The 27,233-nt window shown below is 42.4% G+C and overlaps 2 protein-coding genes across 3 annotated transcripts in view; both read right to left on the bottom strand.

The window, feature by feature from the left end:
* Window positions 1-4,300: 4,300 nt before the first annotated feature.
* LOC110989837 (bombyxin-related peptide B-like) overlaps window positions 4,301-27,233 on the bottom strand; it is a 41,049-nt gene continuing 18,116 nt past the window's right edge. Inside the window, exons 1-4 of one of the 2 annotated variants that reach the window (XM_022254497.2) lie at window positions 9,880-10,007; window positions 8,148-8,199; window positions 6,643-6,728; window positions 4,301-5,182 (exon numbers count right to left, since the gene is read on the bottom strand). In XM_022254497.2, the coding sequence (XP_022110189.1) occupies window positions 5,061-5,182; window positions 6,643-6,728; window positions 8,148-8,199; window positions 9,880-9,922 (303 nt within the window). In that variant the 5' untranslated portion in view covers window positions 9,923-10,007 and the 3' untranslated portion in view covers window positions 4,301-5,060. Of the gene's footprint in view, window positions 5,183-6,642; window positions 6,729-8,147; window positions 8,200-9,879; window positions 10,008-27,233 lie in introns of those variants that run through there. The other variant, XM_087142187.1, reaches the window with a different exon arrangement.
* On the bottom strand, window positions 16,283-17,940 carry LOC147797763 (uncharacterized). Its single transcript, XM_087142177.1, has 2 exons — window positions 16,715-17,940; window positions 16,283-16,432 (listed from the first exon to the last, which is right to left on the bottom strand). Exon 1 carries the CDS (start codon window positions 17,856-17,858, stop codon window positions 17,013-17,015), a length of 846 nt encoding a protein of 281 aa, XP_086998303.1. The 5' UTR covers window positions 17,859-17,940; the 3' UTR covers window positions 16,283-16,432; window positions 16,715-17,012.

Raw genomic sequence — 27,233 nt, forward strand, 5'->3', positions numbered from 1 at the left:
GCATGCGAACTGGCACCATATATTCGGGAATGTGGGATCGATAATGTCTATTGCAATGCGTTGCGCGGTGAACAACACTTGAGTTGCACCCTTGTCCCGGTTTAAAGCTTGGAAAGTGCATGCCACCCGTACGTGTTAAAGTATTTGTCATGTGTTTTCTTGTTTGGTTACGGTTTCTCACGTGCGTAATGGGTATTTGTGTTCATGGTACACGTTTTTTCATTGCCAGCTTATAGATGTGGTGTAATGCCAAAATCCTATTTTCATTTTCTAGTATTAAGTTCACATTTGAAAAAAGATTAGTGATAAAACTATGCACAATTCAAGCATTATAATTTGACACAAGTAACATCTGTTTTGTTTCACAGTGTGTTGTCCCACAAGGCAAAAGTTACGCCAGGTTGAATGGGAAATGTTAAAAAGTTGGAAAAGGAAAAATAAGATAACACAAGTGAGACTTCCTCACCCGGAATTGTTCGTCAAGTGTGCATTCACAATGTGTGCCACTCACGACGTGCTAACTTTGCAAATGTCTGCGTGAATAAACGAACAGACTGTCAAGAGTTGACAGGATAAGGGGAAAGATTTGTTTCAAATGTTAATTTGAATTAAACCGAATCCTGTATATGCATCATTTGGCATGGGATGCGATACGCTCGCGATCACAAGGACAGAAAGAGAAAAATGCAAAGACAAAAAAAAATGAAGAACGAATTGTGCACACATTGCAACATTTTGTCATAGGTTTTTCTCTTGGCATAATCAAGATTTACAAAGTCGATGACCATTAGCACTCACGGTTTAGATTATTTGCTCAAGTACATGTCTTTCATACAGGTTTATCATTGTGATGTGCTCGTTTACACTTTAACGTTCTACCAACTTTAACATCACTTACTCTTGAAATTTTGGTTTCTTTTGTTTAAAACATAATTTTGTCTTAACTTTTAAAGTTTTTACGTTTTATATTTTACCACTTATATTGAAACATAGATTTTTAACTTTAAAGTTAAATTTTTATATTTTATCAATTATTTTGCGTTTAGTTAATTCTTATTCTTATCCCGACTTAATGACAAATGTGTACGAATCTATAAAATTGGCACTTAACAAATGCATTTAAAATTGCAATAAAGCAAGATTATCTGTTTTTCAGACATTAGAATTACAAACATTAGAATGAAACACATAAAAATTAAGAGACCATTATAAAAACGCTTATACATCAACTTGTAATAAAACACCTTACTTTTCTTACACGTGTATTTTACTTATATTCGACCTTTCTATTTTACAGTGTTATTGTCTTTCACAACATGTTTACTTTAATTCCATTTTTGTACAAGTACATTGGCTTTTATTGTTGATGTATAGATAATTGTATTTTCGTATTTACATTTTGACGAAATATTAGTTTACGTTTTGATTCAAGATTACAATTTATGTTAGGCATTTTGCATCTGTTCAATTTGAACTTTGTTACTCTTTATTCTGTTTTGTGTGCAAATTTGTAGGATTAGTTTCACACTTTACGTTTGTCACTACTTGATTGAATGCTGGTAATTTCTGATTTTACTTGTTTTCTGCGTACCATCGTTTCATATTGTATCAACATTGACTCTTATGATTTACCAATATTACATTGAAATACTTACATTTTCTTCTTCTCTTTAAGTTACCTTGATACAGTTCTTTTTATTTGTTTCAAACAGCGGAATGCCATAAAAGTGATACATGTAGTATTATTTTCTTTGGTTCCATGCCGTGTTAAAGTTTTGGGTGTTCGTTCAAAGGTTTAGCCAGATAACACTGAACGGGCAAATTATTGATTGGTCAGGCTTTTCACCGTACAGATAGTTTCGTGTGAGAACTACGTGTGCATGCATGTTTGTGTGACTGCAGCAAACCATGGCATAAGAAAGCAATGTTGTGCACAAGATTAGTGTGCCTGTTTCGACAAAGCATTTCACTTTCAAGTATTTTTAATGATAATAAAATGGCCAGTTTTGTACAGCTGGACCCCGAAAGAGTACCGTCTCTGATATGACAAAAATTGAAAATTAATTTTGGATAACATTTGCAGAACTGAATAGCAGCCAATTTCTTTGAGTTACTTTTTAAACATGTACTTAAACATGTAGCAGGTAAATTACTTAACAGAATACGTTTTTAGTGAAATAATGTCGACGGTAAGACCATGGAGATATACGGCCCCACGAGAAAATGCACATAGCAAGGAAAAAGTTATTAAACGTACAACGTGTAGTTTGAAATTACGTTTGAAACACATTTCAATTACATTGTACGTGTTAGAAGCAAATTACTATACATCTGATAAACATGTCTGACAGAATTGTTCTGAACCTTTCAAAAACTCATTCATGTATAAGTTTGGTACAAAGACAATCCAATAGTATTGTATTTTTAATGGTAAGAAACTGAGTCAACTCATGGTCCACTGAGTCGCAATATACTGACATCGGTAATTTTACACACGTAAAACCCTAGAATGTCCATGAACAAAAAAATTAGCACTCACCTGTCTTACATCAGATATTCGATCAGCAGGATTCCTGGTGTTGTGATCAAATAACCTGCTCCAATCCAATTCCAAAGTGTTCTCATTCAACCATGCCCAAAGCAAGAGCGGTCCTTAAGAGCAATACGAATCGAACGATTCTCTGTCCTAGAATGAGCCCACCAGCTTAGGCTGCGACCCCGAAACGTTTAAAAATGCCGCGCAGGTTGGACCTTTCTGATGGACATGTTCGGTTGTTTACGTTCAGGGATGACTCAGCGCCGTGGCATCATGGAATTTCCTTCCTACCCTACTATAAGGCAATTGTACACATCGCCCAATTGGGGCTGCACCATTTTTGTATGTAGGTAGGTTCCCACCGTTAATGACTAAAGGTTTAAACCTAACACTTGGACCTTTTATATCGGTTTAGGTATTGCATCATCTTGCAAAACATAAAGGTTGACACAAACAGTGACGAAATCCCTAAAAAAAAGATCGTGCCTTCCTCAGAAGAAAAGACCATCGCCCCTTTTGATTACTTCAGGATTTATCCAATTACTCCAGCCAGAGCCACCCGCGGTCTGTTGTCCGAAGATAAAGCCCGTGTACATTACCTGCCGCCATGCTATAAAGGGACATTGTTTAGGAATTATCCCTCGATTACTTCAAGACCTCCCGGTGCTGGTGGGCGCCCAATCCGAGTGTACCATTTAAAAACGCCGCACGTACTGGGCCTTCCCGTTGGACATGGTTGGACATGTCCAGTTGTTTACGTCTATCGATGACTCAGCACTGTGACGTCACTGCAATCGCCCTCCGAGCAAGCAATAAGGCTATTGTACTCAGTGCCCAATTTGGGCTGACGTACCATATAATTTATCGTAGGTACATGTAGTAGACCCCCAAGTTTATAGACCTTCTACGTTTGTAGGGTACATATGCGTATACATGTATAACGTTCTTGTGATTGTACCGTACATGCATTTCTAACCGACATATATCCGGCCGGCCCACATAAGTATAGGCCATGAGTTAAAAATATGGCCCATCAATAATGTTCATTGTTTTAAGAGATATTTTATTTACTTTACTTTACAAGCAGTTTTGTACTTATTTCAAGACTTACCCGAGTTTACCTCGCTCTCTCGAGCAGATAATATCGATCACAAAGACCAAAAAACAAAATGGTACGTTCCTGTATATCGTGAACTTTCTCCCACACATTACCTACACCCCGTGAACAATGAACAATTCTCAATCCTCATTTTATGCTAATGAGGGTCACGTGGTACAAAATCCAGCGTTCTGATTGGTCGAGAGACCGTCATAGAGAAGGCAAAATATCCTGGTTAGACGGGGTGCACTACTGGCCTTTGATGGCAAAGTCATCCAGACCCTAGTCTCGATATTGTACAAAGGGATCATAGAGGAAATTGGAGTTTTAACAAAGAGCTTAACGCATGCACTTGTCTTGTCTTGAAGGTACGTTAATTCTCTGTGAGACATGGGCAGTGCAAAGACCTGTAACTTTAAAAATCAAATTTGTGGACCTATAATTGGCTGGATCAATTACCATTGTAGTAGACTTTCCCCTAAGTTACTCCTTTTGCTTCGAAAACTTTGGTTATATAGATTATGTAGTCTTCAGCGCTTTAACTAAAATTATGTCCCGGACCGTTATCTTACATATCAGTTCGAAGTTCTGAATCATCCAGGAGATAGCCCCTACATATTTTTTAAATCATCACACAGTTTACAAACTGACTGCTTTGCAGGTAAACTTTAATCCTTCATGCTTCCAGATTGAAATCATGTTGCGAAAAATGAAACAGCAAGAAAAGAAAGAAAAATCGAAAGGCCAGATTATCTTAAAAGTCATAGTCGGCGTTTTTATATAAATAAAGATATATTTACCGAAATAAGAATTCTTAAGAAGAATGCATAGCGTGGATGTGGTAGGGAAATGTATTTCTCTTCGTGCTTTAAAACACTCTCCAGGTATCATATACAGCCCAAAAGCTCATTGCAAGGAGGAGTCATTCTTCGTTTTTAAAATGCTTCGTTAAACATAACGCTTCCTATAAATTACAGAGCAACTGTCGACATTTAAACAAACAGGGTTGTCTTAACAAGACAGTTGTTTAGTTTGAGCTGGTTATGTCTTGTATTATGCTTCATTTCTACCGTGAGCGACCTGAAAGGAATTAATACGCTGTTGATGCGTTCATTTATCAGCTTAGGAGAAAGGTTGGATCGATTTGGTTGGATCGAGACAAGAGGCCGAAATTTTATTTTGAGCCAGCTAAGGCTTTCGGGGCATAATCCATTCCCCATGCAATGGGAGGTAAAATGGTTTAAACTAGGACCTGGCTATTCAATGTTCACGAACTGTCATGAAAGGAAGAAAATGCCATTTTACTTGATATTTATTTCGGCGAAGAAACCACCACCACTCATATCTTGGAATGAGACGGAAACATTTATTTGTTGTATAGCTGAATACGCCGATGGCAAGACGTTAGCCAGGTCAGTGTCTGCTTTAGCAGGATTCATAAATCTCCTCGATGCTGCATCCTTCAGTGCAGCATTCGTGGTGCAAACCTCGCTTTCCAATACCACGTCCGAACAAGAATGTGCTGGCGTCCTTTGAATCCAGAAACTCTGCATCACAGGTGAGGAGACAACAGAAGTGGCACGATGATTTTGTTTTCACCCAAAATAATTCTGTCTTTTTATATGTTACTGTGGTGTTTGCTAATTGTTAAGTGCTGTAGTCACATGAGGGCGCTATTCATGTTGTCCATGAATCGCTTGGTACGTTGCCGTGTAGTAATCTTAGTATTTTGGACATGCTATGCGGACACGAGAGATAGTGCCAGGTTTAATAATGCATTCATTTATAAAATGTTAATGGCTTGGTTATGTGAGTTACAGATAAATGCAAATGGTAGATATTTAACAGTCCAGATCGATTAATAGAGGGATTAAGTTGCAATCAGTTAAGCTCCGGTGCCCATGAATATACGTGTAAATTGGTCGTTCGCGCCACAACCTTGGATCTCTTCCAAAACTTCTAGAAACTTTGTAGTCATCAGGTTCAGGGCCTGGAATGGTCCTTTGTATTTGCTGAATTGTACCAGCAGGGTTGGGGGCCCTAGGCTAGGGGCAGATAGGCTACATCGACTGGTGAGTTACATGTATATAGCAAGTTATGTAATAGCTGATATAAGGTCATAAAAGTGGCTGTATGTAGCAGGGTGCAAGTTTAATGTCAAATTTGCAATGTGGTGTGCACGTACGTGTACCTCCACCTTTGTTATTGTACATGTACATGTACAACATATTATTCATGACCTTGGAAATCTGCAGCATGTACATGTTACATCTTACGTTACATGTAGCACCAGCAATACTCTTCATTGATCATGGAAGTTGGACTCGACTCGAATCGAATTAGATTAGATAATCTAATCTAATCTAATCTAATCTAATCTAATCTAATCTAATCTATAGAACCAAAGATTCATGTTTGTTTAAATTAATAATTTTGTACTGGCAGGTCTTTTCATAAGCCAAGGAGATCTTCAAAAAACCAAAATTTGAGAGTGACACAGGAACCCCAAAATTTGGCCTCACCGCCTCACTTTCTCCCGTCACCGGGAATTACACTACATTACCATTAGCCCCACCTTAAAAAATTGACTTTTCCACAAATCAACAGAGCGGGGAGAAACAGGAGGGCCCTTTACATAAAGAAAACGTCCTTCTGCAGCCTTTTTCTGCATGACGTATACAGTCTCTTGATGGAGACATGCATATGTCAAGGGGATGAAGGTGAGACCCCCAAAAAATTAAGAGGAAGAAAAGAAGAGAAACCAAAAAGATAGGGAATTGGTTGAAAATTAAAACTTTTCTTGATTTCAGTTTTCATTCTCTGCAATCTCTGGAGAGAATGCATTTTTGTGAACGCATCAGTTAAAACTGCTTTGTTTTCACGTCTTAAGATTATAACAAATCTCTTCTTTTGGAAAACCCTTCCTGAGAAAGTGTAGGGGCCCTTGCCTCGCTTGGCTACGCAACAGGTGGGAGACAGTAATTCAAGTTGATTTTAATTTCACTACCTTGGTTGGAGGCTCCACGGAAGGCATGGCAAGTCTCGCGCACTTTCTCGTAAAGAGTCGCTCCACAATAATTGGCACGGTAAGCCCTGTATAAAATACGTTCAAGATAGCCATTGTAACACCTTCTGTAACGTAAAGGTTCTGTGCTTACCAGTGTCATTCACTGCTGAACAAAATGCACTCTACGGTTAACAAAATAGCAGCTAGCACCAGTCTGACAAAGGATTATGTCATTGTCTTATACGCTACATTGCACTAGGTTCAAGAGGCGCTGTGGCAATTTTGTAATGCATTTACATCAAAGAAGCTAAATCAGTTCCTCAATGGTGAGCGGGTTGTGTGGCCAAGGAAATGTAGGGTCAAAGAGCAATTACATTTTAAACTGCTGAAACGATTATTAGTAATTTGTAGTGTCCTATGCTTTGCTATAATCCGACTTTTAATGCAATAAGACACGGACAAGATTGCTGCTGTTCTGATGCACATGTCAAGTTAGATCCAATCAATTCTACACGTGTAGTTGGTACTGCTTAACTAATGACACAGTATAACACTATGTGTGTGAACTACATGTATTGTTTACTGAGATCGAAGCATTAAACAATGGTGCCTGATTGTTAAAGCATTTCAGTAAACTAATAAAGATATTACATGATTTAAACCCTTAAAAAATTAATCTGTTTGCCCAAATGTCAAAAGTAGAAACAAACATTGATTACTTCACCAATCTCTTTTGTTGTCACAATGTTGAAGGGTATCTTTTATTCAAAGAATCAAAATTTTCCATGGGAAATCTAGGGGTATGACAACCATTTTGTTGAAAACCACTTGAACACATTCAAAGTATAAAACTGCAAAATAAAAGAGCAGTGAATGTAAACTTCTTGAAAAGACCAGAAAATTCTATCTCAAGGGCTATCGTACGCTTTCGTTGAACCTCCGGGTTGACAAATAAATTACCCCAAATAGCGAAGTAAATTTCTTATCAAATTCAAATTTGTCAAATTCGATTGTATATTCCTTTTGGGGTGTTGATTTTATTTTTATTGCCAAAGCAAGATTTCCGAGTGAACACATTTAAACTATTTTCTATTTTTCTGGCAGATCACCACTGGAATATAAAACCATCGTAGTTAGGTAGATGGTCCAGTTCTTGTTGGCATGTAGTGTGATAGAGGCAGAAACAGTCATTGGCAGTGGCCCGTGAACATGGATAGGGAAAGGGCCCACAAAATTGCGAGTCCATGAAATGTATATATACGAATAATTGGGAGGACTTTTGTCGATTGTACCAAAAGGTATTTACTTCATTCGTGAATCCGATAAAAATAAAGCTTGTATAATGGCCCTTGCTATATGTTCGGGTAATCATCAGATTCCAAAGCACCCGCGGTCTTAAACATAATTGCAGAAGTCCGGCCAAGCAAATGTTTGTTCCCTTATTAATGTACGAAGAGGTACGAATGTCTTCCTAAATATTTATTCTAACAGATAACTTTACTTACAAATTCCCTCCATGTTTAGCATCTGCGTCTGGGTGGCCATTGATTTGTTGTACTATAAAGAAAAGAACAGAAAAAAATATTAAAGGAAAACAAGGTAAAAGTCACAAAGAATTCTTCTACCGGGCCAACGTTGAATTTGTAAGAACACAAACGTACCAACCTTATAACGTACAATTTCAGACACAAAAATCTAAGAGAATTTCATCCTATTTTTCCAGATATGGATTTTTATTGTTCTGGTAAAATGTTTCGCTTGTCCCTGACGCAATATTTTAGATGAGTTAAGACCCAAATGGGTGCGCTTAAGCAGTGGCGTAGCTAGAATTTTACTAGTGGGGGCACAAGTATCTTACGTGCACCAGCTTTCAGTGATGTCGTTTTGGGGGGCAATCTTTTGTTATTAAACCCTATTCAGTATCCATTTAACCTGTTTTTTTTTAAACCTGGCACGTGGAATTTGTGTGTGTACATGTGTACAGGTGTGCGTGGGGGGGGACGTTCCCCCAGGTCCATCCCTGTGGATACGCCCCTGGTTTATGGATGGATAGATGGCTGAGTTAGTACCGCTTAAACTTCCTGATCCCCGCGACACCAATACTTGACGAATTCATCAACCAAAAACCGTGAAACAGAAAAAAATTCAGAAATTTTCAGCTGGTTACCCCAGAGACTTAGATTTCTCTTGATGCATCAGTCATCTCAATTTTTGTATTCATTTCAGGATCATTCGGTTGGGCGCCGAAATGAATAAGAATGAAGCGAATTTATCCCTGTTATATAAGAGTAACGGTCGAGTGGTCAAGAGAGTATTATATAAAAATTTGGTCTGGTATGTTTTAGTTATGTTTTTAGGACCTGTTCAACCTTGTTGTTTGCTAGCCTGACTGCAGTTGGTTCGTTTAGGTCAGATACACGTTTCCTTTTTTCCCCTTGGGTTTTTGTGTTTTTCGTTTCTGGCAAGCAACAGTACAACGAGTTCGTTCACTTTCAATTATATACAGTACGATTGGGACCTATACTATCCTTACATTGTTAAGATGATTAATAGATCAGGCTTCGTTAAAGGAGTTAATATGGTGGCTGAGTGATCTGTAATAAAGACATCCAAGGCACAGCGTCAAGTAACGTTACCAAAATATTGTATGTGTCGAGTTTAGTGTATCGTGTTTAAAGGATAACTCGCACAGGATTGGTAAAATTTACCCGGTAAAATCTTACGTAACTTGCGTGCTTTCAGGTTTGCCTAAGTATGTCAATTATGTTTACTGCCGCCCTTGTTGTATGTACATATGTGCATATCCTTAACAAAAATGAACATTCGTTAACTGCTCCCCAGTTGTGCCCAGTGAGTGGGACTGTACGGAATGTGGGGAAGATCTCATCACGTGACCAGCTCCCTGCTGAATGTGAATCTCAGAAGTGTACGCATTCTCTGAATGTCGAACATACACGTGATATTTTTCGATTGTTCACGGGGAGTACGCACGAGGGTCGGAACGATAACTAGCCTGTGAGGTGCATTGCATACGCTATGTCGTGGGTGCAGGCGAACATGGGTGTAAAGGTTTACATTATCGTCGTTTGTTTGCTCAGGGACCCATTGGGCAGATTAGAGCAAGGTCAGCATTTGGAAGACTGCATCACAGAACACTAACATACGATTAATTGACGTATAACCACAAAATCAAAACGACACCAATGATCCAATGAGTCTACACAATGATCAACTCACCTGCAATGGCGCAAAGCAGCAGCAAAACGATGAATCGATTCATGATGATGGTGGTTCTTGCAAGCTGTTGAACTAACGGTATTAACGACAAAGGTTGCACTAGAAGCAGCAGTACACGCCAAGCCTCAGTATGCCAAAGTGAGGCAAGTTCGTGTCTTTATAAGCAATAAGGGCCAAATACAAAGTTATCTAGTTCAAAACAAATCAACCAGGAAAAATCTTTGCCCCATTTCAAGAGGACACTTGAATGACAGTTTTGTCCAATTGCATCCAAATCATCATAAATGAACAGTTTCGAATCAAACGAGCTATCCCCCTTCTTTTCATTTTATTTCCGGCTTTCAATTACCGTTACATCGAAAGACAATTGTGGCCCTGACCAATATTGAATTTTCGATGTCATAGTCAAAGTCAAGAACGTTCAACACCAACACTGTGTTTACTGTAAAAATACCAGCAGAACTAAATGTGCCACTTAATTGAAAAAGAATTTGTCAAACATAGCTTAATTACTATTTACTTGAATTTGTTCAAATATAATTATACTTCAGTGATGAAGTTGGGCAAGTTTTTGCCAGTTTAAAATTCATAACAAAATACACGAATACGTTAAAATAACAATCACAGTCACGTGACTTGTCAAATGATGTCAATTTTTATCTATGACATCTATATCTTGTATAGATGGTGTAGAGCAAACGGCCAATCCAGACATACATGTAGTAAAACCTCATGTCACTCACACGCGTAATCGTTTACACTCCACAGAGAATGAACATTGTTGCAAGCTTTCTGTCTGCACGTAGCCTTGTTCAAGGCGTTTTTTTCCCAGAGAGATCATTTAGCCTAACTCACGGGACCCACACGGCAAAAAAGCCATCCTTGTGTGTGTACTCACACATACGTATGGACGTGCGTGTCATTCGTATACATGTACGACATGTAGCCTGTGGAGTAGACAAACTGGCTTCAGAGCATGTACAGTGTAAACGATTACGCGTGTGCGTGACATGAGGTTTTTATTATGTCAATATCGACCCTTTGCTCTACACCATCTGGATTAGCTACATAAAAAGGAAGTGTTCCTTCCACTGCCATTCTTTGCAACTTGTATTTTCTCTTTAATACTAAAGAAAAAGAAGCATGGGTTGATGATGGAGTGACGCAAATTGTCAGCAGTCAAATCCATAGGCTTATGTACCAACAACGGGGGAAGGAGGATTTTAAGGTATGACACTCAGATAATTTTCAAATGCACGATTGTTTGCCCTATTCTGCAAATTGAGCATGAATTTAGGATCACTTGGCCGTTTTGACAACCAATAATTAAAGTAAATCTGTCAGGTGAAGGGGGGAAATTGCAACTCCTCGACAACCCTGGCAGGTGTTAAAGAGTGGCAAAATACAATGTTTTTAAAAAACATGTATTCTTGCTGGAACAACATCTTGAAGAAATAATTTCCTCAAAAAACGTGTAAGAATAGTGATGTCATGATGACGTCATCTGAGGCAACGTGCCGCAAAGCCAAAATCTCCGGAACAATAAGCTCGACTGGGATGGTTTTGTAAACCCCCCAATACAACTCAGCGATTTTCCACCATAATTGCAAAACCTCTAGTATAAATTTAAATAAATGTAAACACAAAATAAATTAACTGCCAAAATTGTCAAACTTCATCACTGAAGTACAATTATTTTTAAATGAATTTAAGTACATAGTAACTAAGTTGTGTTTGACTAATTCTTTGTCAAATAAGGGGCACATTTAGTTCTGCTGGTATTTTAACCGAGGTAAACACAGCGTTGGTGCTGAACATTCGTACCTTTGACTATGACACCGAAAATTCAATATTGGTCAGGGCCACAATTGCTTTTTGATATAATGGTACTTGAAGACTGGATATCAAATGAAAAGAGGGGGTTTACACCGTTTGGTTCGAGACTGTGCAGAGTAATATTTTGTGGTTAAACGTCAATTAATCGTATGTTAGTGTTCTGTGATGCAGTTTTCCGAATGCTGACCTTGCTCTAAGCTGATCAATGGGTCCCTGATCGAACAAACGATGATAATGTATACCTTTACACCCATGTTCGCCTGCACCCACGACAAAGCGCATGCAATGCACGTCACAGGCTAGGTATCTTCCTAACCTAGTGATACTCCCAGTGAACAATCGAAAAAAATAACGTGTATGTTCGACATTCCGGACAATCCCACTCACTGGGTACAACTGGGTAGCAGTTAATGAAAGTTCATTTTTGTTAAAGATATGTTTGTACATGCAAGGGCGGCAATAAACATTAGTGACATATATACTTGAGTTATTCAAGATTTTACGGGGGTAAATTCAATCAATCTTGTACGATATTTCCATCTATTGAAATAACTGTGAGTTTTAACATTTAAATGTATTTTAGGGGCTATCGGTAGTTTTTCTTCGATTTTTCACTTATTTCTAAAACCCTAATTTTTCGTTTAGTGCTAGAGTTCATGCCGTGACATCCATGACATTTAGGGGCATGTTATTTATATCATACCACGATCGTAGGCGACAGTAAATTCCCGTTACAGCGTTTCCTAATGTAATGCTTTTCCTGAGTTTTCCCACTGATTAGGCTTACATTGTATTTCTTAGAGAGTTGTTGATTCAATTAGTTTTGCATAAAGGTACACAATATCAAGTGCCAGCCGCAAACAAACGTCAAATAATGTGCTACAAGGCTCTACGCTATGTAGCGTAGAAGACAGAATTATATCCTTGTTCAGACCGGTGCTACCTGCTATTTTGTTAACCGTAGAGTGCATTTTATCAGCAGTTATAGAAGGTGTTATAATGGCTATCTTGGACGTATTTTGTGCAGGGCTTACCGTGCCAATTATTGTGGTGCGACTGCTTACGAGAAAGTAGGTGAGACTGGCCATACATTCCATGGATTCTCCGACCAAGGTAGTGAAGATAAAATCAACTTAAATTACTGTCTCCCACCAGTGGCGTAGCCAAGCGAGGCAAGGGCCAACTAGGCCTGTGGGAACGTTTGTTTTCCCTCTTGCCTGGCTGCACTACTGTGTCTCACTAACCTTTTGTCGAGCAAAAAAACCCTAAGCTAATAGAATTTGAGTATTGAAACTGCCCCTTCACTTTCCCAGGAAGAGTTTTCAAAAAGAAAAGATTTCATATTCTAAGAACGTGAAAGCAAAGTACTTTTAACCGGTGCTGTCATAAAAACTCATTCTCTCCAGAGATGGCAGAAACTGAAAACTGAAATCAAGAAAAGTTTTAGTTTTCATCCAATTCCCTCTCTTTTCGGTTCCCCTTTTATGTTTCGCTTCTTTTCTTCCCCTTAATTTTTTTGGGGGGTCCCACCTTGATCCCCATGATATATGCATGTCTCCATCAACAGACTGTAGACGCAATGCAAAGGAAGGCTGCAGAAGGACATTGTCTTTATGTAAAGAGGCCTCCTGTTTCTCCGCTCTGTTGATTTGTGTAAGAGTCGATTTTTTAAGGTGGGGCTGATAGTAATATACAAAAAAGACAGAGTTATTTGGGTGAAAACAAAATTATTGTGCCACTTTTGTTTTCTCGTAATCTGTGATGCAGAGTTTCTGGATTCAATGGACGCCAGCACATTCTTGCTCGGACGTGGTATCGAAAAGCGAGGTTTGCACCACAAATGCTGCACTGAAGGATGCAGCATCGAGGAGATTTATGAATCCTGCTGAAGGAGACACTGACCTGGCTAACGTCTTGCCATTGGCGTATTAAGCTTTACAATAAATAAACTTTTCCGTCTCATCCCAAGATATGAGTGGTAGTGGTTTCTTCAACGAAATAATGACATATAAAATGGCATTTGCCTCATTTTTATTACATTTCGTGAACATTGAATTGGGAGCTGCTAGTTTTACCTCCGTCGACTACGAAGGGTCTATTTTAAGATTTTCTGGCCCTTCGATTTTTCTTTCTTTTCGTTCTATTTGATTTTTTAAATATGTTTTCAATCTGGAAGCATGAAAGATGAAAGTTTACCTGCAAAACAGACAGTTTGTAAACTGTGTGATGATTTTAAAAATATGTAGGGGCTATCTTCTGGATGATCCAGAACTTCAAACTGATATGTAAGATAACGGTCCGGGACATAATTTTAGTTAATGCGCTGAAGACTACATAATCTATATAACCAAAGTTTTCAATCTATATTCTTTGCACTGCCCACGTATGTAACCAAAGTTTTCGAAGCAAAAGGAGTAACTTAGGGGAAAGTCTCCTACAAATTGTAATTGATCCAGCTAATTATAGGTCCACAAATCTGATTTTTGAAATTACAGGTCGCTGCCCTCAATCTTTATTCTTTGTACTGCCCATGTCTCGCGGAGAATAACATACCTTTAAGACAAGACGGGCGCATGAGTGAAGTTCTTCGTTAAAACTCCAACTTTCCTCTTTGTTACCTTTATATCAGATAGAGACTAGGCTTTGGATGACTAAGCCGCCAAAGGCCTACGTGCAACAAATTTAACATGTCTGACCGAGTACAGGTTCTTCTTCAAGCCGACGGTGTGGATTCATGAACACCTTTTCTTTGGTTTCTTGGGCGCTAGGTCGTTATGGGAACTTTAATCCAGTGTGACTGTTCTCTTATAACACTCCATACACACCCACTAGTTACTATGCCTGGAAAGAAAACTTATCTCGTATGTACCGGGTCCTGAAACGGGTCTCTCAACCCACGGTCATGGGTTCAAACACTTCTGCTCCCCCGGTTTGTGCTCCAGATCTCATTGTCTGTGTCTTGCTCGACTTGAGGCCATAAAAAGAGTTAATATGAGCGATTCACAGTATAGTTTGGCCACGAACATAACTTTTCATCAGATCCGCATGTCACATTAGCAAGCACGTAATAATGATTGATGTGTTGTATTTGACAATGGATTTATAAATGATTATTTAAAAAAACAGAATTAGAGCAGGAAAAGCTAAAACATATTTGTGGCTGACTTTACTGTTATCTATTTCGTGGAGACAATGCTGGTAGTTGTTCGCACCGCTCTTTCTAGTTGTATACATCTGATATAAAAACCCAAACAAAAACCCTTTTCTTCAACAACTCACTCGTAATTGTGGGGATACGGATTTTCTTTTGGTAGTTTTGTCTCCTGGAAACAGGTTTATATTTAACTCGACCTCATTTGCATAAGGCCTAACCCCGTATTCACATGTAATTTAGTTTAGTGTGCACACACAGCAGGGCGCACCCATGTTTCGCGCGCTCAGCACTTCGCCATTTTCTCCAGCACCACTGGACGTTGAATTTGTTGTGTTTTTGTGGCCACAACTGTTTGAATATAAGGCAACCCTATTGTGGCCTGTCTCCAGAACCTGTGAAACGTGATTTTCATTTTATTTTGTGTGTGACCTTTCGGGATAGTTGTATAGTTTTACCCGAAACTTTGGGAAATCCGATGGCGTGGCATTGTCATAGACACCGCTGTGTGTATATACCTTGGTGTACTGTATTTTGCATGGACAGCATGTGCGCACGATACCCTACTGGATTTGACGGCCACCTTTGCTCTGTGCGCACACCTTTTTCAATAACTATGGGGACTCCTTATTTTTATCTGTTAATTACAGGCAGAATGTACATGTAGGAGTCATCCGGTCCCTGCACCTGGGGATTTTCCTTGGGATTTTTCCTGAAGATTTTATGAGGTTTCTCCTTGGAATAATTTCAACCTACTCATCATAATTCTACTTCATGACTGTGATTTCTTTGATTCCATCTTGAATTCGCCTTGATTGCTGAATAAATTCACGTGTGAGGCAACTAACCAAGATTTTCTCCGACTGACTGAATCATTGCCTGGTCGACTCGTACTCTTTCCCAATCAATTTTGGGGTCGGCCCTGCTGGTTGTGATACCGCAGCCCCATTTCACTACAAAATGAAAACACAAAGTTAGCAAGGATGCATGAAAAAGAACAAAAAATTCAAGGCCTGTTACCTGTAGCATGTACTAAGCAAAGAAAGAGGACGGAAATGAAAAAAAACATGATAGGTGCCCTCTCTAAACACCATGAAGCAAGGTGCAACAGCACGCGTCGCGTCGTGAGTTGTGTCGTGCGTCGCGGTGTGCTTCAGGCGACGTAATACTCGAAGCGACGCAAGACACGACGCGGCGTGACCAGGATTCACACACCACCTCCTCCTCAGGGTTTTACACGAACACACGGAAACGTGTGCAGGGTTTCAAAAGTGGCAGTGTTTGATATTAAGCTGAATGGCCGGTTTGAAGGAATCTGCAGACAGTGCGGTTGCTGATAAGGGGTCGCTTAATGCTTTTTTCACCGCATGGCCATCAGGTAGATAAATGAAGAATATTGAGGCCAATATTCGTGGGTTGCAGTGTTCATGTAAACTTTATTCGTGGTCATGGTGGAGGCTACGGTACATATCACATGTCGGTTCAGGTGATGAATAAACTAAAGGAGGTTACATTTGGCTTGTAGATCCATCCCTTTATCTTCAATAAATAACCACAAGAAGAAGTCTAAATCAAGGATAAAAGAAAATGGAGCAGGAGAAAAATTATCTTGGCTCGCCGATAAGTAAAGGTATACATGTACATGTAACGTTACGGGGTAAGAAGATATAAAACTCTGTGTATTTCCGACACTACGCTGATCGAACCCCATTTTAGAGAGTGTCGAATGAAAAATAAATGCTCATATTTTGCGTCTTTAATAAGGCTTAAATAAGTACATACATACATTAAGGTTCTTGTAATAATGAAAAATATCCCCATTACAAACAAAAAAGGCACAGAACTCACCATCCAATCCACCTCCCGACATGTAAGGAAAATGTGGCGCACGGGCTGCACGCAATCTGGCACGAGAGGGCGCTTTCCAACCAAAACAATTTGCAACATAGCCGCCCCTAAACTGTGAGCAACAGTTTATTTAATACTGGCAAATGGTTATTGAGGAACACTGGCAATTTGGAACAACAAAATTTTGAACAGCAAGATGTCTGGCAAGGTCAATAGGTAACATGTATAGACTGAACAGGATTACAAGATGGCCGCCCCATGTTAATGGGGTGGGTGAAGATGAAAGTAACAACTGGTTCTAGTCTGGATTTGGAGAGACAGGGTCAGCCACTTCAGCTCTGTCTTCGGTCTCATCAGGCAGCCGGATCAACTTGGCGACTGGGCGGGTGTAAACTCGTCCACCTGATTCAACTCTTACAGCACGTACACGCCCATCATCTCCAGGTAGTACTTCGATGATGCGTGCCAAAGGCCAGGAAGCACGGACCTGGTGTGGATCTATCATCAAGACCACATTTCCAACTGCAAGATCGTCTTCTTCCTTTCGCCATTTCTGGCGAGCTTGCATCGAAGGAAGATAGGAGTCGACAAACTCCTTCCAGAACTGTTGCATCAATGCCTGACATTGACGCCAACGACGACGGCCATGGATGTACTGATCCGGGTAAACTACCTGTGGCGGAGCGTGGTCTGGCTGCCCCAAGAGCAATGTGAAAGGTGTGATTGGATCAGGGTCTGCTACATCAGAGGACACATATCCCAAGGGTTTTGAGTTGAGGAGAGCCTCTACCTCGACCAGACTGGTGTATAAGACAGCGGCAGACACAGTCCGATTGCCAAGGATGGCATACAAGGCATTCTTTACAGAACGCACCTCCCTTTCCCATGTTCCGCCAAAGTGTGGAGCAGACGGCGGATTGAATTTGAATCGGACCTTATACTTAGCAAGCTGCTCCTGCAAGCTAGGCGTCATTTCACTGAAGGCCTTGGTCAACTCTGTCAATCCTCCCTTGAAATTGGTTCCATTGTCACAGAGGACCTCATGCGGGGTACCTCTTCGAGACCAAAAACGGTTAAATGCCATGAGAAAGGCATCGGCGTCAAGGGAGTCGAGCAGATCAAGGTAGACCGCTCGGGTAGTCATACATTTCCAGATGATTCCCCATCTTTGCTCACTTCTCCTGCCAAGGGAGACTGTGAACGGGCCAAAGCAATCTACCCCAGTAGAGTAGAGGCAGGTTTGCCAATGCGGAGTCGGAATGGGGGTAGATCTGCCATCTTTGCAATGGAGGGTTTGCCACGTCGCCTAATGCAGCCCTCACATTGACTTTGCAGGCTCCTGATGGACTGTCTTCCTCGTATTATCCAGAAGCGACGTCGCAGATCGGCAAGAACCATGTCTGCACCACCGTGTCCCAAGCGGCAATCAGCCTCTTGAATAAGCAGACAGGTAACTGGATGCTTGGGGTCTAACACTATCGGATGCTTGGCATTAGAGTCCAGCTCTGTTGCCCGACGGAGACGTCGACCAACCCGGATCAGCTGACGTTCGGCGTCATATTCCGGGCAAAGACAGCTCAGTCGACTCTTGTTAGAGACAGGCTTTCCAGCAGACAAAGTTACTAGGTCTTTCTGAAAGCAATCTGTCTGTACCCGTTGGAACAACAACCTCTCAATTTTGGATCGATCATCAGCACTCAGGAACGGAGGTCCCTCCTCCCCTTGGGATTGGTACAGGGCTTTACTGTACCCTTCAACCAGCCCGTCCCAAGTGTCAAAGCATGAAACATCGATCTCTTGACGTTTTTCCTGAGGCGTCACCATCATCCCAGTGAAGAAGTCAGGTTTCATTTCCAAACGGGCTTCCTCTTTGGTGAGTTTCGGTGGTTCCTGTGGCCAGTCCGTTTCAGACTGAAGCAGAAAGAAGGGACGGTGCCATCGACTGCCGTCACGTATTTGTTGCAAGGGTAGACCTCGAGTAAGGTCGTCTGCGGGATTGTTTTGTGACTCTACATAACACCAGGCGACATGATTCGTCAGCCATTGAACTTCTGCAACTCGGGCACCAACAAATCTGTTATAGCGACACGACTCCGAGTTTATCCAGGCGAGAACAGTCGTACTGTTGCTCCAGCAGGTAGTTGGGGCTCTAATGGACAGTTCATCTTCCAGGAGTTCAACGAACTCCGCTCCACTCACTGCAGCCATGAGTTCCAATCTAGGCATGGTCTGGACTCACTTTGGTGCCAAACAAGATCTAGCCATCACGAATTCAGCTGAGACTTCACCGACTTCGTTCATCACTCGCAGGTACCCTACCGCCCCATAGGCCTTTTCTGATGCATCGGTGAATACATGCAGCTGGTAGCTGCTGGTGGCTGGATTGAAGTGTAGAGGAGTATAGCATCGAGGCAAGCTGACATCTTTCAGTTGGGCAAGCTCTTGCCTCCACCTCAAATGCTTGGCCCGAATGCCTTCCTCACCTTCATCAGGAATTTCATCATCCCAGCCCCATGGTCGCTTCCACAATTCTTGAACCAATATCTTGCCTCTCACCATGAAGGGCATCAGGTAACCAAGTGGATCATTTCCGAAGAAACGCATTACGTCACTTAGCACTGCTCTTCGGGTAAGGATTGGCCAGTCCGAGAGCTGGAGCTGGTATGTCAGGACATCCCTCTCAAAATTCCAGCGAGGACCCAAGGCAACTTCTTCAGGAGTATCACCACTGAAGTTGAGCCATCGTTCGGTATTGTCTGACCGAGCGTCAGATTGTAAGTCAGCAACCACAGCAGGCTTGTTACTTGCCCACTTCACAATTGGGAATCCTCCCGCACCGAGGGACTCACGCAACTTCTCCACGAGCTGCTTGGCCTCATCAACCGTGGGCCTACCATCAAGGCAATTGTCTACATAAAAAGCCTCTAGGACACTACGGAGGACATCTGGATCCCCCACATTGTCCCTTACATGCTTCTGGAGGGCAAAGGACGCACAACATGGACTGCACGTTGTCCCAAATGGAAGTACATTCCATTCAAGTTCCTCTGGTTCCCTGTCAGAGTTGGGTTCCTTCCAGAGAAAGCGTAGCATAGATTTGTCTGCTTCCAAAGTTGAGACACAATGAAACATCGCCTTGATATCCCCACATATGGCAACCGGGTGTTTTCTGAATCTGAGGAGAACACCAACTAATGATGACCCAAGAGTCGGACCCGGGAGAAGGTCCTCGTTCAGCGATTCACCCTGGTAGCGAAAGGCACAACTGAAGACAAGTCGGGACTTGTCATTCTGGCGCACAACATGATGCGGAATATACCACTGCGATTCAGGTTCCTGGTCGCCCCCTTGGTTGACAACAGTGCGGACAAGGCCTCCTTCTTTGAGTTCCTGGATCTTACCGCAATGAATCTTTGCCAAATCAGGGTCTCTCAACAAGCGCTGTTCATTTCTCTTCAATGAGGGAAGCACTGCACTGGCTGGACAGGAGAACGTGGGCTTACCCAGCCTCCACAAAAGTGGTGTCGCCACTTGGCGTACATTACCTATCTCGACAAAGGTTGATTTCGCTTCAAGCAGGTCCACTGCTCGTTGGTCCCGTTTGATCGGGTAACTTGCTTTCTCTCAGTATACATTTGGACATCCATGTTACATAACCGACAAACGTTCTCATGGAGGACAGCATCTTGTTCACTAGACTGGTATTGCAGCTTTCTGCGTCCTCCCTGCCGCATGGTCGGCCCTTGCAAGGCCCATCCTAATCTCGTTTTGACCGCTACTGGGGCACTTTCTGGGCCAAAACGACTCTCCCTTGGGATCACCAAGTCTGGGCGGTCACTTCCAAGCAGAAGAAGTGGCGTCACCTTCTGGCAGTCATGCAAAGGGAGATTCTGCAAATGAGGCCATCTTCTTTGAAGATCTTGGGCAGGGACGGCATGCTCAGATAATCTAAGCATTGGAGAGGAGAAGACATTGCTAACATGTATCCGCATGTCTGGATCATCCAGACGAGCAATGTCAAAATCTAACATCTGTCCCCTACAAGGAGTACAAGCATCTCGAGCGGTCGCAATCGGAATTTCTGTTGCAGTCCCTCTCAGTTGCAAGGCTTCGGCAGCCTCCATGGGCATCATGGAGAAATTTGATCCATCATTCAACAGGCAATAAGTTGTGAGCGATGTGCAATTGCCGTACAAAATGATAGGCAAAATTTTCAAGCTCACTTCCTTTGGGTGCCAAGGACTGCCATCGCCATAGAAAACCGAGAGGTTGGGGTCAAAGCTTGAGTAGTACGAACCATATCCCGGCTGTTTGAGCAGATCATGGAGAACCGTCAAGTGGATCTCGCTGCACTCCCGACATGGCTTGCGTAGGTCGCATTCTTGACCCTCTCAGTGTTGGCGGGCGCACCTCCAACATCTACGGTTTGCCTTTATCCGCTCAGTCCGCTGGCTGGAAGAGAGCTTATCAACTTTATCACAGCGGGAAAGCCAATGCTCCCCTTCACAATAGGGACAATGCTTACCAAATGGTTTCTTTTCCTTGGTTGGTCTGGATTCCGTCAAATCGCTTGTATGAGACACTTTAACAGGTTTGTTGTGTACCCTTGCTGCTTGGTTCCCAGCTTTGGTGTGGTAGGCAGCAGCACCCCTTTGTCGTCTTTGGTGATGACCAGGTGAGGGGTCAGATTTCAGGCTCTCATTCAACTGGATCTTCTTGCGGGCGACGGCAGAGGTTTCCTGTAACCATGCACTAATGTCGGCAAGAGAGAAATTACGCACACCTTTATTTATTGGTCATGGGCTTCAAAAAAGGCTGTCTGGTGAATGTGAGGAAGCCTGCCGTAGAGGACGCAGGCAGTGGAGTTGGCTTTCAACTCAGCCTCCCCTTCAGGAGAACTCTCCAGTTGAACAACCAACGCCGAAACAGTGGATGCAAGTTCCACCAGTCCTTTGGAATCATGGGCAGCCAATTTAGGCCAAGAAGTGATCTGTTCGATCTTACTTCGGATGAGAATTCCAATGTCTCCATACAACTTACGCAAGGTTGACATTGCGAGGGTAAAAGGACTAGCATGGTGCTCAAAACCAAGGACATCCTTTTTGGGTTGTCCTCGCAACTTGGACCTCACAATGAAATACTTTTGTAATTCACTTAGATGAACAAGTGGTCGGATACAGCCCTCAACCATGGCCTCAAAGAAACGGAACTCTGAGGGGTTCCCACCATTGAAGACTGGAATTTCCATGCTAATACCACCAGCAGATGCTGCCAACATTGAGCTCAACATTTGATTCTGGTTTATACCTGGATCAGCCTTCAGTGCGACTGGTTGACCAAGGGAAGTGCCTACTCCGCTAGAAGGCAGAGGGCGCCCTTGGGGTGAAGGTTCACTCGGTACGGGCGTGGTCGGAGTCACCTGTGCTGAGGAGTGGTTACCTGTATCATTAGGAAGCGAAGAGCAGACAGTGGTATTAGGAATGGGAAAGGAATGGGTGCTACACCCTGTAGTCCCAGAAGTAAATGGCGGAATAGTGTAGCAGGTTTGCTGTACCTGACTTACGGCAACGTGCTGGCTATGCAAAGGCACTGATATTTTTGGATCAGACACACACACAGGCAGAGCAGCACTATTACTGCAAAAAACTGGCATGGGCAAGGCAGCATTATTTGTGACAGCAACGGGCATGGGTGAAGCGGCGTTACTATTCGCAGCAACGGACAATGGCAAGGCAGCGTTACTATTCGCAGCAACGGGTGCGGGCAAGGCAGGAGATTTGAGCAAATCAGAATGCACGATGTCGGGTGAAGTGCCAATTGGAAGGCAAGAAGTGGCTGTAACAGCAACAAAGTGGTTAACACCGGATGTAGCCGCTGTATAAGGGGCCGCATCTGGGTTAAGCGGTGGAAAATCAGAACTGGTTAACTGATCATTACTACTAGTTTGAATAATATCAGACACTTTTCTAGTTTGGGCTAGATTCAGTTCGGCATCCTTGCAGCGTTTCTCAAGTTCGAATTGTCTTGCCAGTCTTTCCTTGACTTTCAAGATACGCTGCTCCTCTTGCTCAGCCTGAAGTCGTTCCTCCTCCTCCAACTCTCTCCTTCGTCGAATCTCAAGCTCCCTTTCCCTCAGGGCCAATTCTCCTCTTGCGCGCTGTGCAGAAAGTAACTGTTCTTCCAGTTCTTCTGTCTTCCTGCAGACGCTCTGCTCCCACTGCAGGTGCTGGCGTGCCAAAGCAAGCTCCTTTTCCCGTTCAGCAACCCTTATCTTGGAGAGGGCGGAGCTGTTAACAGAGCCTTTATGAGAACTTGAGCCACTACCGGTGTGAGTACGGCTGGTAGCTTGACTTCTGGTGTGCTTGCTGGACTGGCGGTTGAGGTTGGTCTTGTCCCTGGTTCCAGCCTGGCTCCCGGTGTGGGCACTGGAATGGGCACCGGCATGGGTACTGGCTTGGCCACTGACTTGGTTGCCAGCATGGCCACCAGCTTGGTCACCGGCATGAAGATTGGCTTGGGTAGATTCCTCACTCTGGCCAGGCTGGCCCAGCATGTGCACGGAAGGCTCAGAGGGCTCAGGTGAAGCCTCTGATCTTGGCAACGCAGCCTCCACAGGTGTAAGTGGTGTAGTCCGTTTGGATCTCAGGGCTCGTCTGGATGTCTTGTGTTCAGCCATCATTCACACAATCCACGGAAAACCACGAGGGAAAAGTTTACATGGAAGGCAAATCACGTCAGGGTCACCATGAAGAATATTGAGGCCAATATTCGTGGGTTGCAGTGTTCATGTAAACTTTATTCGTGGTCATGGTGGAGGCTACGGTACATATCACATGTCGGTTCAGGTGATGAATAAACTAAAGGAGGTTACATTTGGCTTGTAGATCCATCCCTTTATCTTCAATAAATAACCACAAGAAGAAGTCTAAATCAAGGATAAAAGAAAAAGGAGCAGGAGACAAACTATCTTGGCTCGCCGATAAGTAAAGGTATACATGTACATGTAACGTTACGGGGTAAGAAGATAGAAACTCCGTGTATTTCCGACACTACGCTGAACGCACCCCATTTTAGAGAGTGTCGAATGAAAAATAAATGCTCATATTTTGCGTCTTTAATAAGGCTTAAATAAGTACATACATACATTAAGGTTCTTGTAATAATGAAAAATATCCCCATTACAAACAAAAAAGGCACAGAACTCACCATCCAATCCACCTCCCGACATGTAAGGAAAATGTGGCGCGCGGGCTGCACGCAATCTGGCACGAGAGGGCGCTTTCCAACCAAAACAATTTGCAACAATAAATACTTGCCATTTGAAGTATGGGCCGGGTTTTGCTGCGCTGGGTGCTTAAGCTCGACATGCCAGACATGACAAAAGGGTATCACTTGTGATGAATAAAACATCAAAGGAATACACCAGAGAAGCAGGTGTTCAGTAGCTTCAGATTCGCTGATTTATTGTCATTCGGATTTAATTCGAATCTCATTGATAGGCCTTGTGATCCCCACGGTTGCATACAAGGAAGGAGGCAACCGATGCTGCACGAGCCGGCGTGGTTTCTTCCTTCCTCTGCCAAAACTAACTTTTCTTTTTCAGCTCGTCTCCACAAGCCTAAAATTCTAAGTCTTTGCAGACATATGCAGCTGGTTACCTTTGGCAGTTGACCTTAACAGTAAGTAGACGAGTGCCCTCTATTGGTCTAACCCGTGAACAATCAAGCCAAAATCATAATAATCGTTCTCCCACAAACTCCCAACTTAATTGATCTACTCATGCAGATCATCTTGATTTATACTTTGAAACTTTTAAGAACACTGCTTGAACCAGATAAAGTCTGTACTATTCCTGTGAACAACTTGTTCAAAAGACACTTGTCCGAGAACGGCGGCAGATGTACGAGCTCATATACGGAAATGCAAGCGCTGTGTTCAGTCGAAGGTGTCAGAACCTACACAAAAGGGCCCCTTGCGTCACTTGTTGGCTTTCAGGCCACTGGAAGTTCTGGCCATTGATTTCGTTAAAGTGGAAAGGGGTCGTGGGGGTGTTTTTTAATATCAAATGTGGTTAGAAAGAGCGTTGCGACCAGCTACCAGCATTATCTCCAGGAAATAAATAACCATTCCTTAAATCCATTCTAAGAACAATTCATCAATCATTAATACGTGCTTGCTAATGTGACATGTGGATCTGATTTGAAATTATATTCGTGGCCAAGCTATAACATGTACTGTGAATCGCTCGTGTTAACTCTTTTTATAGCCTCAAGTCACGCGAGAGATATTATGGTGTTGGTACAGGCAACGAGTTCGGGAGAACGAACCCGCCGTTAGCAGAAATGCTTGAACCCATGACGGTGGGTCGAGAGACCCGTTTCAGGACGCGGTACATACGCAATAAGTTTTCTTTCTGTGCATGGTTACTAGCGGGTGTGTATGGAGTGTTATGAAAGAACAGTGACATTGGAAAAATTCCCCATAAACGACCTAACGCCCAAGAAAATAAAGAAAAGGTGTTCTTGAATCCACACCGTCGGCTTAAAGAAGAACCTGTACTCGGTCAGATATGTTAAGTTTGTTCCACGTAGTCCTTAGGCGGCAAAGTCATCCAGAGCTAGTATAAAGGGATCATAGAGGAAAGTTGGAGTTTTAACAAAAAACTTCACTCATTCAGTTGTCTTGTCTTGAAGTTATGTTATTTTCCACGATACGCGGGCAGTGCAAAGAATATAGATTGAAAACTTTGGTTATATAGATTATGTAGTCTTCAGCGCATTAACTAAAATTATGTCGCGGACCGTTATCTTACATATCAGTTCGAAGTTCTGAATCATCCAGAAGAATAGCCCCTACATATTTTTAAAATCATCACACAGTTTACTAACCGACTGCTTTGCAGGTAAACTTTAATCTTTCATGCTTGCAGATTGAAATCATGTTGCCAAAAATGAAACAGCAAGAAGAGAAAGAAAAACCGAAAGGCCAGATAATCTTATAATAGGCCCTTCATATCGGCGTTTTTATGTAAATAAAGAGACGTTTACCGAAAGAATTCTAAATAATGCATAAGCGTGGATTTGGTACGGAAATGTATTTCTCTTCGTGCTTTAAAACACTCTCCAGGTTTCATATATAGCCCAAAGCTCACTGCAAGGAGTCATTCTTCGTTTTTAAAATGCTTCGTTAAACATTATACTTCCTATAAATTAAAGAGCAACTGTCTATGTATAAACAAACAATCAAACAAACAGAGTTGTCTTAACAAAAAGTTCTTTAATTTGAGAAGTGAGCTTGTTATGTCTTGTATTATGCTTCATTTCTACCGTGAAGGACCTGAAAGAAATCTTTATAATGCGCTGTCGATCCGTTCAGTTCTAAGCTAGGAGAAAGGTTGGATCGATTTGGCTGGATCGAAACTTCGGAAATATATGTTTTTTGCGATACAAGCCAAAAGGCCACGGTTTTATTTTGAGACAGCTCAGGCTTTTGGGGCATAATCCATTCCCCAAGCAATGGGAGGTTAAAGGGTTTAATCTAGGACCTGCCCATTCAATGTTCGCAAACTGTCAAACTGGTAACGCGTGACGGGGGGTGTGGAGCAGGCAAGATAGGACAAAGTCGCCCGGACGGGGCACATAATGTTTTGCCGGCTATGCGCTGCTGGGATGGAAAGTACATAACCATTGCCATATCGATCTGTTTTCGAGTGACGTAGGATAAGTTTGACCCTTAAAGGGGAGTCTTTGACGGTAACATCAGGCCGACACAACGGGCTAGAAGATTGGTGGGATTGGGCAGTAAATTCCCCAATGCGAAGGAACCCAAAAAACGCAAGTAAGAAAGCCACTCGGAAAAGCCGAGCCTCGAAATTACTCGAACAAACGGCCTGCAATTCTGGGGCATTACGACATAAAATATCATACGTGATAGGGCACCGTCGGTCGCAACGACTAATACGCCTACGACATCCCTCCAGTAAGCGTTTGACCAGAAAATGCTTAGTTAAATCAGGATAACTCATTAACTGCAAATTGGAGGAAACCCCCGAGACGTAAGAGGTAATCGTTGTGGGGGCATACCCAGATACCGACAAAAATGCAATAAATCGAACTATCTGAAGCAGGGAGGGGGAGTGCACGGTGTCGAAACCATGAAAAAGATGCCAAGCCCTCTGATAAGACAAGTTCTTGTGGGGGGCCACCGCGTCATGCAAAAGACTCTGGACCTCTAACTGAAGACACTCCACCGGTTGTCGGGCAAGGGGGTCATATCGCAGTCTGCAGCGGGTGCCAGATGACGAAATCTGGTCATCTGAAAACGTGAAAGAGCATCAGCAATGCCATTATCCAGGCATGGAACGTGCTGAGATCGAAACTGAATATTGTATGTGGACATGTCACCACGAGGCAGAGCACCAAACGCATCATTAAGTGACATTTAGACGTTTGTCTGTTGATGACACTAACTACAGCCTGATTGTCACACCAAAATATCACACGTTTATTATGCAATGAGA

The sequence above is a fragment of the Acanthaster planci genome, linkage group LG10, assembly GCF_054643075.1.
Source record: "Acanthaster planci isolate LZ-2023a linkage group LG10, COTS_SCS, whole genome shotgun sequence".
Classification (NCBI taxonomy): domain Eukaryota; kingdom Metazoa; phylum Echinodermata; class Asteroidea; order Valvatida; family Acanthasteridae; genus Acanthaster; species Acanthaster planci.

Coding starts and splice junctions, on each gene's coding strand:
- LOC147797763 (XM_087142177.1), bottom strand. CDS start 17,858: ATGACTACCCGAGCGGTCTACCTTGATCTGCTCGACTCCCTTGACGCC.